General features: G+C 34.0%; 3 protein-coding genes across 3 annotated transcripts; 1 reads left to right on the top strand and 2 right to left on the bottom strand.

Annotated features, from left to right (window-relative positions):
* Positions 1 to 769: 769 nt before the first annotated feature.
* Positions 770 to 3,978, top strand: LOC145620265 (rop guanine nucleotide exchange factor 1-like). Its single transcript, XM_081674908.1, has 5 exons — positions 770 to 1,126; positions 1,602 to 1,718; positions 1,831 to 2,354; positions 2,788 to 3,141; positions 3,323 to 3,978. The coding sequence occupies exons 1-5, from the start codon at positions 835 to 837 to the stop codon at positions 3,749 to 3,751; spliced, it is 1,716 nt and encodes a 571-aa protein (XP_081531034.1). The 5' UTR covers positions 770 to 834; the 3' UTR covers positions 3,752 to 3,978.
* A 1,993-nt stretch (positions 3,979 to 5,971) lies between these two features.
* On the bottom strand, positions 5,972 to 8,173 carry LOC145620140 (alpha-amylase-like). The gene is made up of 4 exons (XM_081674782.1): positions 8,078 to 8,173; positions 7,729 to 7,861; positions 6,322 to 7,127; positions 5,972 to 6,226 (listed from the first exon to the last, which is right to left on the bottom strand). The coding sequence occupies exons 1-4, from the start codon at positions 8,171 to 8,173 to the stop codon at positions 5,972 to 5,974; spliced, it is 1,290 nt and encodes a 429-aa protein (XP_081530908.1).
* Positions 8,174 to 11,954: 3,781 nt separating this feature from the next.
* Positions 11,955 to 14,173, bottom strand: LOC145620664 (alpha-amylase-like). Its single transcript, XM_081675369.1, has 4 exons — positions 14,047 to 14,173; positions 13,532 to 13,664; positions 12,321 to 13,129; positions 11,955 to 12,216 (listed from the first exon to the last, which is right to left on the bottom strand). Exons 1-4 carry the CDS (start codon positions 14,137 to 14,139, stop codon positions 11,965 to 11,967), a joined length of 1,287 nt encoding a protein of 428 aa, XP_081531495.1. The 5' UTR covers positions 14,140 to 14,173; the 3' UTR covers positions 11,955 to 11,964.
* Positions 14,174 to 16,074: the final 1,901 nt, after the last annotated feature.

Genomic DNA, 16,074 nt, shown 5'->3' with positions numbered 1-16,074 from the left:
TTGTTTTATTACATATCTAAACAGATAATATTTATGCCAGTGAATCATTGAATGAAAATAGTATAAGTTCAACAAATGTGATCACATTCAAACTACTATAGTATGAAAATTACACAAAGACGAAGGCTCATGATAATTGTTACTCGTAACTCTTTGTGTTGAAAGGATATCAAAGAGGCAGCCCACAATTTTTTTTTTTTTTTTTTTTTTTAAAAAAATGAAGATATTTGGCTCTTTAATTTAAGCTTCTTCAATTTATTTTTATTTATTTTTTACTCCGTATTTTTTTTTTTTTTTGAGGTGAGTATCTTCAATTTTATGACATTATGTTTTTTTGATGCAATTTTATGACATTATGTTAGGTTAGGATTAACCGATGAAACATAATGTCCACTTTTTTTTTATTGTCTAAAAACTTGTAAAAAAAAAAAAAAAAATTGAGCCAAAAAAAAAAAGTTTAGAAATGGGAAAATGAAAGGAGTATAATAAAAACAAAAAAAAAAAAAGTGAAAAAGAAGGGTTGTGTGTTATATGCAGAGAAAGGCCTTATGAAAAACCACAGCGTCTGTGTCGGGCACCTTAAGCATCTTTCTTTCTCTCTCCTCTTGTATCGTAAAACAAAACCACATTCTCTCTCTCTCTTTCTCTTTCTTTCTCTGGTCCCCCACCTCACTTTCACTTTCTCTCTCTTCCTCCATTATCACTCCTTCATCCTTCCGCAACAACAACAACAACAACAACCATCACCATTCCCTCCCTTGCAATCCACAATGCAACAATAGATCTCCACCATTCAAACCTTCATTTCCAGATTCAATCATCTTCATCAAATCAATGGGTAGTATTTCCTCAGAAGACGATCAATACGACCAACAAAGTGATAGAGGTGGAGGAAGCTACTGTTTAAGTGCAGATGTTAGTGAATCTGAAAGTTCTAGTAGTTTCTCTCTCCTTCGCTTTGATCCTGATGCTGCTCCTTCTACCTCTACTTCTTCCCCTGCTCTTCGACACCCTGGAGGTTTTAACTTCGCCGCTACTCATTTCGCTTTTCCGGTTATCTCCGGTAGAGACGCCGTTCTCTGGGATGACATCAAACTCCCTCAATCCAACGACTCTGATTTTTCCGGTAATTATAATTACACCCACATTTCCTTTTTTTTGGATCTCTGTTTTTTTTTATTTTTTGTATAAAATTTTTACTTGTGGAGTATTATTCTATGTCATTTCTAATTGTGTGTTTTGGGTTGCTTTTTTTGGGAGAAAATTCAGTTTAATGTGTCGGCTTTAATTTTTATTTTTTGTTAATAAAATTTGGATATATCAATGGCGAAATTTCTGCGAATGGAGACTGATTGGATTTATCATAATAATGTCATTTTCTTTTTTTTTTTTTTAGGTCAGTGAAAAAATGGTGACCTTGTATTATAAATCTGTGGCTTAATCTATGAGTAATAACTAACAAGTCAAAGTATTGATATATTGTGTTATTTCCATTTTTGAGTTTTTTTTTTTTTTTTTTCATTATATTGACTGTTTTCATGTATATCTGAAAATAAAATTAAATAATAATTTCTGGGTTTTGTGTTTGTTGATGTGTATAGAGGTTGAGTTGATGAAGGAGAGATTTGCGAAGTTGTTGTTAGGAGAGGACATGTCTGGTGGTGGAAAGGGTGTTTGCACTGCTCTTGCTATCTCAAATGCAATTACCAATCTTGCTGGTATAATTCTTGTACTTTTTTTTTAATTTATTTGACATTGTTTGGTTTTTTGTTGTGTAATATTTTGATGAATTTGTAGTCTGATTTTGGTTTGTTTGTTGAAATTGGGTAGCTACTGTTTTTGGGGAGTTATGGAGATTAGAGCCGTTGGCGTCCCAGAGGAAGAAGATGTGGTGCAGAGAAATGGAGTGGTTGTTATGTGTGAGTGACTCGATTGTTGAATTAGTCCCATCAGTACAGGAGTTTCCTGGTGGTGGTTCTTTTGAGGTTATGGCGACGAGGCCGAGGTCGGATTTGTATGTGAATCTGCCTGCTCTTAAGAAACTGGATGCAATGTTGCTTAGTATGCTTGAAGGGTTTAAGGAGACTGAGTTTTCGTATGCTGACCGAGAGAGTGATGATCGGGATCCTCTTAAAACAGCAGTGTCTAATAGTCGGCCGTCTGTTCGGCAGGAGGAGAAGTGGTGGTTGCCTTGTCCGAAAGTTCCACCTCGTGGTTTGTCTGAGGATGCTAGGAAGAGGTTGCAGCAGTGTAGGGATTGCACTAACCAGATTCTAAAGGCTGCTATGGCTATAAATACCAGTGTCATTGCTGAGATGGAGATTCCCGACGTTTATTTGGAGTCTTTGCCTAAGGTGAGAAGCTTATTTTTGCCATTGTTGACTGAGATAGATGTAATGATGCTTGTATATGGGTATAATCTTCATTCAGCTGGCTGCTGCAACTAGTAGTATTGAATACACGAGTACTAATGTCTAATCTGTTCCCTTGATCAGTCACGTACAATGTGCAGTAATACCCGTAATTGTCTGTAGAGTATTGTAAATTTGACCTCGTTTGTCTGTTTTGCTCTGAGTCTGTGACCAAGTACTGGTATTAATTCTGTAGCTTCCGCTGCTACATTTTGAGCTCTTGTCGTCCAAGGTTGTATATTATTGTCCAACAAGTCCTGTCTTTTTCTTTGCATTTAGATTTTCTCTGAGATTGAGGCATCTTCTGTGTATTGCTGAATAGTGTATAGCAATGTGTTTAGTTGTTTACTGATATTAATAAACTTTGCCTTGCCAGAACGGAAAAGACTGTCTAGGAGAGGTCATATACCGCTATGTAACTGCTGAGCTGTTCACGCCTGATTGCCTTCTGGATTGTCTTGACTTGTCTTCGGAACATCAAATCCTGGAAGTTGCCAATAGGATCGAGGCATCGGTTCATGTCTGGAGATTGAAAGATCAGAAAAGACTTGCAGGTCAGTCTAGAAGTAAACGAGCAACTTGGGGTGGCAAGGTCAAAGGTCTTGTATCTGATAATGACAAGAATCAAGTTCTTGCACGACGTGCTGAAACACTTTTGAGGTTCCTCAAGCTTCGGTTCCCTGTACTTCCACAAACAGCTCTAGATATGAGCAAGATACAGTTTAACAAGGTACTTTGTTGATGCCCCATAATTTGCTGCATCATTGCTAATTACCCCAGAAGTAGTATTGTATTGTTGTTTTCACTTGGATTTAGAGATCATACTTAAAAAAATTGCCATGTTATTGCTGGAAGGCATGCATTTCTTATAGCAAAAGTACTCAAAATTTTGCATTTATCCCGTGGTGCAGGATGTTGGGCAAGCAATACTAGAAAGCTACTCAAGAGTTTTGGAGAGCTTAGCATTTAACATCATGGCTAGAATAGATGATTTATTATTTGTGGACGATGCTGTTAAACAATCAGCTTCAGAGTCCAAATCGCTATTCTGTAGAGGAGGTTTTGGTGGTCTCCCAATCCAAAAACGCATGTCACCTAGCCCCTTTTCTATTCAGCATACTCCTTATGCCTCGCCATTTGCTACCCCAAGCTTCTGTTTCTCCCCTGCTGCTGGAGGAAGTCCTAGATCACTCTCCACCCTCAGCAAAATGAACCTTAAGGCAGGAGAAGAGGATGTGAAAGCTGATAAAATACTGTCAGAAGAATTTGAGAGGATCTGGGCACATCCAGGGAATCTGAGTGCGAGGAAAGCACCTGGAGATGCTCCTGAGAGAGACTAATGATGACAGTACCTAAACGGGCACCTTCCCAGAACAGCTAAATATAACTTCTCTGTAAATTCTCTAGCAACAGATCATCTGTGCAGTAAGTTTCTTGTTAGTTTAAACTTTAAACTAGGTTAGTTACAACATTCTCTACTCCGTACTAGGTTTTTGAGGAGGATTCAGTTTATGTTAGGACCTATTTTTAGCAAGTCTTTCTTCAAAATGTTTATGTTTACAACTCTTTTGTTGGCAATCATTAGTAGATGGATAGAGAGGGTATAGTAAGATGGTAAGAGATGGGGGTGTATTATAGTCATGGATTAATAGTTAGTACTTTCTATATTTGCCAGGAAACCTGAGATTATATGTAAAGGAGGGCTCTTTAATTTCTTAATCAAATGCGCTTTGATGACTCGATTTTTGAAGTGATTTTCATTTTCCATCAGATTTAGGGGCTGTTAAGGATTGTCATATAGAACAAGTTTCATGTGGTGAATTTGGTTCTGGTGCAGAGCTGTTGTGACTTATTTGGTTAAGTATTCTATCAATTTAAGCCAATGTGCTGGCTGTTGGGGTCATATTCCTGATTCAAGTTGATTAGTCTATCCTGTTCGTCGGGCAGCTAAGGTCAATTTTTTTATGAGTTCTGTAATTGTTGGTTATTCATGTTGGGCAATTATGTACCATTCCCTTTTACATGCAATACGTATGATACAACAATTAATCGCATTGATCTTTTGCATCAGCTCAAATCAAGTCATGTAATGTAATATGGATATACAGTATCAGTGAGTTTAGGTAGTGCAAGCCTAATGATCTTTACAAGCAATTTTGTTGCTTCTGCTATTCCTGAATTCCTATTTCCTGTTAGCACTGTCTGATGGATGTACACTTCCTCGTCAGTACTCAGTACTCTTAAATCCTCAACTAGACAAAACAGAGGTTTAGACCATAGTCTTGGAGATTCAATAGCACAGAGATTATCACTATGATCCCAATATCTCCGACAGCAATAAGCTTAGCCAAATACGTAGTATATACTTTTACAATATATCAATGAAATCAATTCAGACTCATTATCAGTTTTATCACCCAGTGTGGTAGGCTTAGTGTGCATAACAATTTTCTGTTTGGCAATGCCCTGTGTGTTTGAAGGAAAAGTCCCGTATGAGAAATTTGATAGGAAGGCGATAAGCAGATAAAGTTAGTGTGCTACTCATCTATTCATGCATTGATAATGATAAGTGGTTTTAGGATGAAACGTCACGCCACTTGACTCGTGTACATGTTCTACTTGGAGTTGGGTTCAGTCTATCAAGTCAGATTTTCTTTATAAGATAAGGTTTATCCTACACATTCGACAGCCATTGAGAAAGGACTTACAAGTAGGAGGAAGTTGTGAATCGAGTAGATAAATTCGAGCCGAAAAGCTGTATGTTTGGGCTGATATGGAATCAATAATATATGTTACATGTGTCTATAGGAGTTATGAATGGAGTTATGTCTTTCTGACGATTCAAAGCCGTTATTTTTCTTAAAACTTCATAACTTCAGGATATAGTCAATTCGTCCTACGTTATTAATTATACCGTCATTTACTTTGTATGCATTTAGTTTTTCTCAAGCTTTTGTATTTGTTCTGAAGCCGTTTTACTTGGACCAGATGGATGTGTTAAGCTAAACTCCTAAAACTAGAACTAATCATATATCGTCAGGTTTGGTTGGCCTTGATTTGGTTGATCATCTTTTCAACCCGAATGCATCATTTTTTATCTTGCTGAACATAACGATTTGAATTTTCACTATGCAATCCTAGACCCTGCATTTTCCAATTGTGTACTTAATGGCTTAATGCCTGGGGGTGATACGAGCCACTTTCTGGACCACGGCTGTGGCCTTACTTATGAGTTATGACCTGCTGTAGCTAACGCAGGGAAGTGTTATTGTGCTTACCATTAAGACTGGAAATGGTACCAAAACTGTCATAATTGCTACGCTAACTGATCAATTAAAAATCATGGGCTATGTTTTTACTCATTTTTGTTAGTTAGTCAGTATATGTGGTGTTGTAATGTAACAGCTAACAAATCTATCAGAAAACAACTAGTCAATTTTTTGAAGGTATACAGCGATCATAACTCATAAGCTTCATTCAGTTCATTGTAATTCATGAATTGTGTTACATTCGCTCAACAAAAAAGTAACATAACTTAATTCTTTCGAAAACTTAAATTCTTAGCCTTGCTTCTCCCATACACAGTAACAGTTTCCATACGTCACAATTTTGTAATTTGGCGGAACAAAATTGCTTGTCGCCATACTTGACCCAATCTTCACTATGATTCTATCATCTACCATTGCCATGTATAGATCAGGATCAGAGGCCAGTATATTCACGTTACTTGTTTCAGATATCGCGTTCCTTGTTCTTATGGATGTCAATGATATAATTTCTTCCTTCAATCCCCAATCAAAGAAATGATCATAAAACTGCAATAGATAAAGTAAGATTGTTAGTGAAAATATAGTCCCTTAGCTAATTAACTACGAAATCATACTACCTCTGTTCGGATTTAGTTACTTACTATGCATGGAATTCCTGGATGGGTGAGAATATAAGCATATCCTTGCATGACTTTATCAGAAGGAAAAGCCCAAAGCTTCTGACTTGAACCTGTATCATGATTATCTAAGAAAGTAACAGCATTTTTCGGCGAAATTCCTATTAGTCCACTAGGCCTTCCATTAGGATCCTTCATCCTCCACCACTGCCCTTGTACCGCGTATTGAAGTATCCCTTTGGTGGTGAAATCAAACGCGGTAACCACTCCACCACCAGACGCTTCCACCCATCGAGCCAACTCACTTCTATGCGCGTCCTGGTTATAGTCAGGTGCACCATTAAGATAAGTAATCGAGTCCCATAACTCTCCTACAGCAAAATCCGGTTGTGTTCGTTCCATGTACAACTTCGTTATGCTAGGAGAATAGCCCTTAACAAAATCAAGCCTCCAACCATCAAAGCCAATTTCGGCTTTGAGCCAATTCATCCAATCTATAAGCTCCTTTTGTACTCTTGGATTAAGATGATCAATATCAGGGGCAGCAGCGTAACCATCTCCGGTGTCAGGGTTACCGGAACCATCAGAGTATTGTGTATCATCTCTACAAATAGCCCAAGGACCCCAATCTAAGCGATCATCTGGTGTTCCTCCTTCGAACATGCAGTATATGCCTCTTCCATCTTGTTTTTCAGCAGTCCTATGATTTATGACTATGTCTGCAACACATTTTATCCCTTTTTGGTGGAAGTTGCTGATAAGTGTCTTCAGTTCCATCTCATTACCATATTTCGATGCATCGAGATCGTATAATCTTCCAGGCAAATACCCTGACATTATACAATTAAGTGATTAATTAAGAAAAGTAATTACTTGGTAATTGATTAAGTTGTCCCTGCTGTCTTTTTTTTTTTTTTTTTTCCAAATACACGCTCGCACACATACACACACATAGAAAGAAGAAAAAAAACGTTTGCCTTGTCATATGTGTTGCAGAGTACTTAACTTGTGCCCTATGTCATCAAATAAGCAGAGTGTGAAAGGAAGTCAGAGAAATTGATTTTGGCACACTTTTTATTGATATTGGCACACCTCTACGTGAGAGGAGCATAAAAAATTATGCTCTCACAAAGGGGTGTGCCAAAATCATTTTCCGGAAGTCAGCTGTTGACAACAATATTATATATTTAAATAATTTAAGTTTTGGGAAATTAAAAAATTATATTTCGTATACAATATTTCTACAACCGATTAAATAGCTATAAGCAATGAATTCTTCATATTATTATGGAGTACAAAAAATAGTCATTGTTTTAGTTCAAATGTAATTTAATTGTTTGCCGCATTACATATTGCTAGTAGTTTATTTACACCATAAACATAAATATTAATTTCGGACAAAGGAAGTACTCGTAGTAAAGAAAAGTTTACCTTGAGGTGAAACTGAATGACTTGGCGGAGGAAGCCACACATGAGTTACTCCAGATCTAGCCAAATCATCGATTGAGTTGCTTAAAAAGCTATATAAACCTCCTTGCTTATTGCATGAATCCCAATTGAATCCCTGATAATAACAATTTAACAATAGAGAATTAGATCAGAGAAAAATTCAAAGTTATAAACCAAAATGTAACACAAACTATATGATTAAGACATAATTCTCCTAAGGCCTTTTTTTTTTAAAAAAAAAAAAAAAACGAAAGCTTGTCGAATTATAAGAAATGTAAATGTATGTGTATCTAGTATTAAAAATGCTTACTTTGATAAGTGTTTAACTTACCTGAAACAACAAAGTAGGAGTAGCAAGATTGAGTAAAAGAGAGAAGGACAAGAAAAGGAAGGAAAAAGAGAGAGAATTGAAGCATTTGATCTTCATCTTTAGAAAGTACTTGTAACATAATTAAGTAGAAAGCTAGTATTTGCATGAATGTACGAATACCAAACGAGGGTATTTATAGCCACAAAAATGTAAAATGTTAACTTACAATGAATTTATTTTTTAAGATAAGAATTGAAAACGTTATTCGGTGCAAACAAATTAAGTTGATAAACTTTGGGTGGTCATCAGATTAGCCGCATTGATTGACAAATTGCATGGCTTGCCAATTGCTTGCACCGTGATTATAATAATTCTTCACTCGACAGATTTTACAATAATAATTATAGATTTAGAATTACTTTGTATGTTTGTATAAAGTATGTATCAATATATGTATATACGTATTCTGTACATTACTTAAGTGTATTCATATTGTATTCTTGCACCAAAAACTAAATAAATCTTTCCAGATAATATTTTAAAATAAGAATATATATATTTATGCATTATAATAATTCTACAATATTAGATTTCAAATTTTTTGAAAATGGTTTAAAAGTGTGAGTTATTATAAGCCTTTAGTTTTGAACCATTTTAACTTTTTTCGGGTCCGAAAAGGAAAGTAGACGAGTTGCAACCTTTAGACTCCTTGAGACCTTGAAATGGGAGGCCAATTAGGTTGTTAGAACCATCCATTTTGCATTTAAACTATCATCTTAACCAGTTACCTGAATACACACCCCCTTCACCGACCAAAGGCCACCAAGGGTTTTTATGTGATTAATCAGAGAATGTATATATTTTAAACAACATTATATATCATATATGGACCTCACAAAACCTCAAAAGGTTATTTGGATGGTTGAAATCATCTACTAAACCTTTAAACGGTCAATTTAGCTAGTTACGTATACATAACTATAATTACTATAAAGGGCCTATCGGCTATCCAAAAATGGTACCACATAACTAATTATAAGATCCTAGTCATGAAATATTTATGTCATAGATAAATGAAACTTTGTATGATAAAAAGCATAGAAGTTATAATGAAGTAATATAGATAAAGGGAATGACAAGGCAATCAACATATACAGGTCATATTGAGGCAGATAAGATTAACAGATAACAGGATTATCCGCATGCATGCGCTGCAATTGCTCTCGATGAAACCGCGAGCGTTTTTTCTCATACTCTGGCTTAGCCCGCCACTTTTATGGCATTTATTGTAGAGAAGTCATGTAGTCAATCTGTTGGATAAATATAAGGTCACCAAAAAACCTACGAGTAATCATAATCGACTTTGTCTGAGTCCAAAGAATTTAGTATGCGGAAATAAATGATAAGACTGTATGTGTAATATCAACTATCTTATTTGGTTTAAGTGTTATCGTAATATCTAAGTTGGTGGATCACATTCATCTCTTCTAAATTATGCAAAATATGTCCTTTGTGACCTTTTCTACATCATAAATTTAGATAATCTGTTTTATTGAATGTTAATTGATGTGATATGCATGATGATGAGATCGAATCATATACGGTCAAACAAGACTATAAATGACCTCTCGGGTTATGTTTAGATTTTTGATTATATTAAACCTAAATCATAGGATGGAGTACATTACTAGATAAATCAACATTAACTTTTTAATATATATTAAACTCTTAAGACCTTATACATATTCCTTTCAAAATTTTAAGTCTAATGTTGAAAACACAATCACCTTATCATAATAAACTTATCAGTTATCATCAAAAAATGGGTTTGATAAACTCCAAATAATGTATCCTCATATGTTTTCCCCATCCCAAAATATCCCATATTAAAAACAAACTCTTTATGATCTTATCTAGCTTCCACGCACTTTGCTATCATCATTCATCAATGTGTTCATTGTTCAATTACTCATGAGGTCTAATATAATATACTCCGTAAGAAATTTTGACTATCTCTAGTATAGTATGTACAAGAATAAATATTGATCTTACCTCCATTTCTAAAGGTTTGACTCACTAAGTCAAAATAAAATAACTTTAACCACATTTTATAATTTATAAATTAACATGTGAAATTCAAAATTCCCCTTATTATTTATTAAGAGCCACCAAATATTTACATTGAATATTGTGTAAAATAATGTAAATGGAAAAAATACTAAAGGAGGTGATACAACATACATAGAGGAAGTACGGAGTATGATTTAAGGAATTATATTGTTATTGTTAAAGATGGTTTTTCTACACCTTTTTGGGAAAACAAAATAACAATGATAATAATAATAAGATAGGCATTAGCTCAAGGTTCACCAGTTAACCGCTAAAATCTGGAAAATAGTCTGTTGAATTGTTTGTCATTCAAGTTTCATTATCATTGCATGCATGCACGAGTCTGCAGATTTTGCATGGCAATTAATGATCATATAGATTGTGTAATATTTTAAATGAATTGTCAAAAAAAAAAAAAAAAAAAAAAAAAAAAAAAACGGAGTAACAATAATGTAGCCATTTTGTAAGCATTAATTATTTTCCTTCTGGAAAGGGAATTGTATGTATGAATTTCCTTGAAGTTGTAAACCCTAGTTGTATTGCTGCACGGTTTAATTTGCCAGTGTTATGATGAATTTATGATTGATTTTACAGAACTGCAAACTGCTAACTAACCGAAGCTAAGCTAGCTAGTCTATGCTATGTTCGTTGGTTGCAGCGACATGATGTTATCTTGATATTATTATACATGCATGAAGGGTATTATTTAGAACCAATATACATTAGTGTAAAATGTGGTAAAATATTAGCCAGATTGATCAAGACATTACATCAGAACAATCCAGATTATTAGAGTTCAATCATGTCATGATATTTTTAACTTTAGGCGAAGCAAAAAAATTCAAAGTTTATTACTATAAAAGTTTTAATTGATTAGTGTGAATTGAAAGTGTGTCCCAATGTCTATATTCAGATTGCACATATTCATATAATCATATTGGCAATTAAAATAAAGACCATGGTACCTTTAATCAATACAGGGGGCGAGGGTTTAATTCATACTTATTATAATTATTTTTTCGGAAACAACTTGTATCTTTCTTTCTTTCTTTCTTTCTTTTTTTTTTTTTTTTTTTTGGTTATATGTACCATTTCGACATTTTGCATTATTGTTTATAAACTAATTTTATTTTTATTTTTATTTTATTACTATTACTATTACATAATATAATTGTCACACCAAATTAATTGTTGTTAAGTTAATCTAAATGTGTGTTTTTGAAAATTTAATATTAGATAATTAAATAATTAATCGTCAAATTAATGCTTGACAATCTTATACATTCGATCATATATTGTAATTAAAGTATTGAGAAATAGAGAGAAATTTAAACTTCTTATCCCGGAAATTATAGCGGTGGCTGACCACTCAGACTTGCTCAATTTAATCAATCAAACTTACAAAATTGGATCGAGCAATTTAAAGCCTTTGGAGTAATGAATGGACTGGTTGCATGTATGGTGTATGTAATAACAAATTCATACCTTGGTTAGCAGTCAAACAAAAGTAGCAAACAAATATAATTTGAGACACTGATCTGATAATAAAGGCAATTTATTATACTGATCGATATTATTTTTCTTAGTAAAAATCAAACATGATATCATAGGTCATACAATATAACAATAATGAGGAGGCTAAGCATAACCTTCGAATAGGAAACAATTGATAAGTCACTAATTCATCATGATTTTGAATAAACCATGGTACAAATTTCTTGAAATTATTCTTTAATATCTATATATATTGTGTTTTTCTTAGTTGTATATGCATTGAGCATAGGCATGTTTAGTTAGGATTATTGCTTCTCCCAAACACAATAGTCTTTTCCATATGTAGAAACTTTAAAATTTGCTGGAATAAGATTGCCAAGATCGAATCTTGTTCCAGTCTTAACAATAATCTTTCCATCGATCATTGCTACATATAAGTCTGCATCCGAGGCCATTATATTCACACTACTTGTCTCACTTATTGCGTTCCTTTCCCTAATCAATGTTAGCTTTATAATTTCTTCCTTCAAGCCCCACTCGATGAAATGGTCATAGAACTGCAAAACAAAAAATCTCATTTAAAAAAAGTATAGGTACACCTGAATGTATAATAGACATACATGATATATATCTTAATGCAAAAACACATAAAAGTACTTACGATGGATGGGATCCCCGGGTGTGTCAAAATGTAGGCATACCCTTGCATGACTTTGTCTGCAGGGAAAGGCCATAACTTTTGGCTAGATCCAGTGTCATGATTATCAATGAAAGTAACAGCATTTTTCGGCATAATACCAATTAGTCCACTAGGCCTACCACTAGAATCCTTCATTCTCCACCATTCTCCTTGAACAGCAGCACCAAGAACACCTTTGGTAGTAAAATCAAATGCAGTAACAACACCACCACCAGCAGCTTGCACCCACCCTGCTAGTTCATTCCTCGGCCCGTCTTGGTTGTAGTCAGGCTTACCATCTGGATCATAGTTGATTGAGTCCCACAACTCTCCAACAGCAAAATCTGGTGAAGTCTTTTCCATATAAATTTTAGTTATGCTAGGTGCATACCCCTTAACAAAGTCAAATCTCCAACCATCAAACCCGATTTCGGCCTTAAGCCAATTCATCCAATCCACCAACTCTTTTTGCACTCTTGGGTTTAGATGGTCTATGTCAGGGGCAGCACCATAGCCAGCACCGGTGTCTAGATTCCCGCTTCCATCGGAGAATTGAGTGTCGTCCCTACAAATAGCCCAAGGACCCCAATCGAGGCGATCATCAGACGTTCCACCCTCGAAAATGCAGTAAACTCCTCGTCCATCTTGTTTATCAGCGCACCTATGGTTTATGACTATATCAGCAACACATTTGATTCCTTTTTGGTGGAATGCGCTAACCAAGCTCTTCAATTCTGCCTCTTTGCCGTATCTAGATGCGTCGAGATCATATAATCTTCCAGGCAAATATCCTGAAAATCAATTAATCATATAGATAAAACATTAGATGGGATGTACAAGTATTATTAGAATATGTTTTGGTACGTTGAAACATTAATCACTTGATTAAATTGTGAAAGGGTCTACAGTCTAGTACAATTAATTGTGCAACAATGAATGTGACTGTTAGAAATTGTGAATACTAAGAATGGATTTATATCATTTAAGATCAAAATAGACCGTATTTTTTTTGTTGTAGGCGTACTTCGTACATACTGTCGAAACGGTGTTACTACACAATGTCATGTTCAGGCCTAGGCCAATATTGGCAAAATTTGTGTGGACTGAAATTATATGCTTCATTACTTTGATTTTTGTACTACTAATAAAGCTAAAAAAATATTGCAAAACATGATCACTAGCTAATTGTATACCTTGAGGAGAAACTGAGTGAGATGGTGGAGGGAGCCAGACATGGGTAACCCCTGCTCTAGCCAAGTCGTCGATCGAGTTTTTGAGGTAATTATACAACCCTCCTGGCTTATTGCATGAATCCCAATTGAAACCCTAACCACATTGATGAATCACAAAACTTGTTAGCAAACCACGTATTTGTACGTTTAGAAACTTAATTGAGCAAATTAAAGAAGACCCTACAATTCAATTATATATATGTACTCATATCATCATAGGTTAGTACTATGACCATGCAAGTCAAAACCGCATTTTGCTAATATAAATTATACATGTACATGTTACGAAAGAAAAAAAGGAAATAAAAAAAAATCATACATTAGTAGCTTTTACGTACATCTTATTTCATTGATCACCAATATTTTTTTTATGCAATATTTCATTAATATAGAAAAATTTTATACGGAATATATCCGTGTTTGTAATTTGAATCGATTAACCAACTTAAGAAACCATACATAAGCTAGATATATACCTGAAACAATAAGGTAGGAGCAACAAAGTTAAAGAGAAGAGAAAATGAGAAAAAGAGGCAACAAAGAGTGACACTATTCATGGAACTCTTCATTTTCACTCTAATTTATTTTATATTGCAGTTTTGCTTATCACAAAATAAGATATGAAATATAGAACAAACAAAAGAGGTATATATAGGAGAAAAATTGCATGGGAAAAATATTAAAATATAATATAATTATGAATTTAACCAATAATATAAGAGTTGGTTGATAAATAATACGTAGCCGCATAGGCACATACCTTGACGGTTGCTTGCGGTAGTGATAAAGCAAGTTGTTTTACTGGCTGTATGTTATCCAATATAACAGGCCACTTGTAAATAGTAATGTAGAAATTAAATTGGTTACTTGAATTATTTGTTGATACTAGATTATGGGAGATTTTTCATAGCTTTTTACGTATTTATGTAGTGATTGACAAAAAAAAAAAATGATCAAGTATGCATGGTACTAAGCTAAGCAAGTATATCTCCATTCTGTGTGTTCTTATGCTGTACACTATACACTATATGGGAACGACCTTCGTCCCATAATATCTAGCCTTAATTGTTTCTTTCGATTTATTTAAACACATTTAAGTTTAACGATTCATTCTTTATAAGACTGTTAATTAAAATATTATAAAAATTAAAGTGGCATTTTTATTTATAAAACAAGACTAATCCAACAATATTTTTACAATAACATTTTTTGTATTTATTATGTAGTTAAAGTAAATATATAAATGGTACAAGTTAAACTATAAGTGAATTCTTGTAAGATTTTAATTAATTAATTTTTAATAACAAGATTATATATAATTAAGTATAATCAGATAATTGACCAAGGATTTGCTTCAAAATCATGGAAAACAAGTAGTAAAATACTTAGGGACTGTTCACATTTACTTAATTTCAGTTTAGTTCAGTTCAGTTCAGCTCTAATCAGTTCCGTTCAGTTCAGCTCCAATCAGTTCAGTTCAGTTCAGTTTAGTTCAGCTCTTAATTTCCCTCGCTCATAAAATATTCATTTCAGCTCAGTTCAGTTCAGCTCCAATCAATTCAGTTCAGTTCAACTCAGTTCAGTAAATGTGAACAAGCCCTTAATCTTGTAAATTAAACAACAATGAGTATGTAATTTGAACCACCTATGATTGAGTCAAAATTGCTCTGCTGATTTTGTATGGCAATTAATAGGGCAGTGAATTATGGTGAGGTGTTACAGAAAATATAAAGAAGGTGCATCACCCATTTATCATAACCTAAACTAGTTCGATTCCTTCTCCCAATAGGATTGCTTGATTTTTCTAGAATTGCTAAACCTTGTTGCTTGCTCCTTAATTGCTAGTCTCATCTATTTTATGATGCAATTGACAATTGTTATTGTTGGATAAGGATCACAGTAACTGCTATAACGGCCATCGAAAATGTCCATGCTAGAAAATGTCTAAATTTTAAGAATAAGTGATAAAAAAAATATAAAAAATTACCTGAACAGCCATGGGACTGCTAAAAAATGTAGATCAAATTCTACTTGTATCGATCAGTGGAATGCAATGAATAGATCTCCATCTAAGGTTAATATATGTGCTTCCATCATTTGATTAATTCGTCTAATGACTCTAATATACATCCTTCTTTGGTATAATCTTGTATCGCAATACTATAATCACAACGATTGTATAATTCATGTATGAAAAAAAAAATTACTCGTCCTATTTAATTTTTCATAATAAGCCAGTGTGAGAAGGTCTCACAATAAATTAGTTTTAAAAAAATGAGGAATATATGTTTTGTTTTATTAATCCCACCAATATTTACCCTTGATAGTTTTCCTATTCTACTTTCTCAAATTAATTTAATACTGTAGCTAAAATAAGTTGGGCTGCCAGGGAATTTCGAACATGAACATAATATGGGCCTCACCTGTTGGTTAAAAAGAATTTCGTTGTATGGGCCATGCCAGCCCACAGGGGTTCTCCATTTTTTTTTTATTATTTTTTTTTT

Source organism: Chenopodium album, chromosome 27 (genome assembly GCF_948465745.1).
Source record: "Chenopodium album chromosome 27, dcCheAlbu1.1, whole genome shotgun sequence".
Classification (NCBI taxonomy): Eukaryota; Viridiplantae; Streptophyta; class Magnoliopsida; order Caryophyllales; family Amaranthaceae; genus Chenopodium; species Chenopodium album.
Note: the sequence above shows the minus strand (reverse complement) of the source record. Positions and strands in the feature narration are given on the sequence as shown.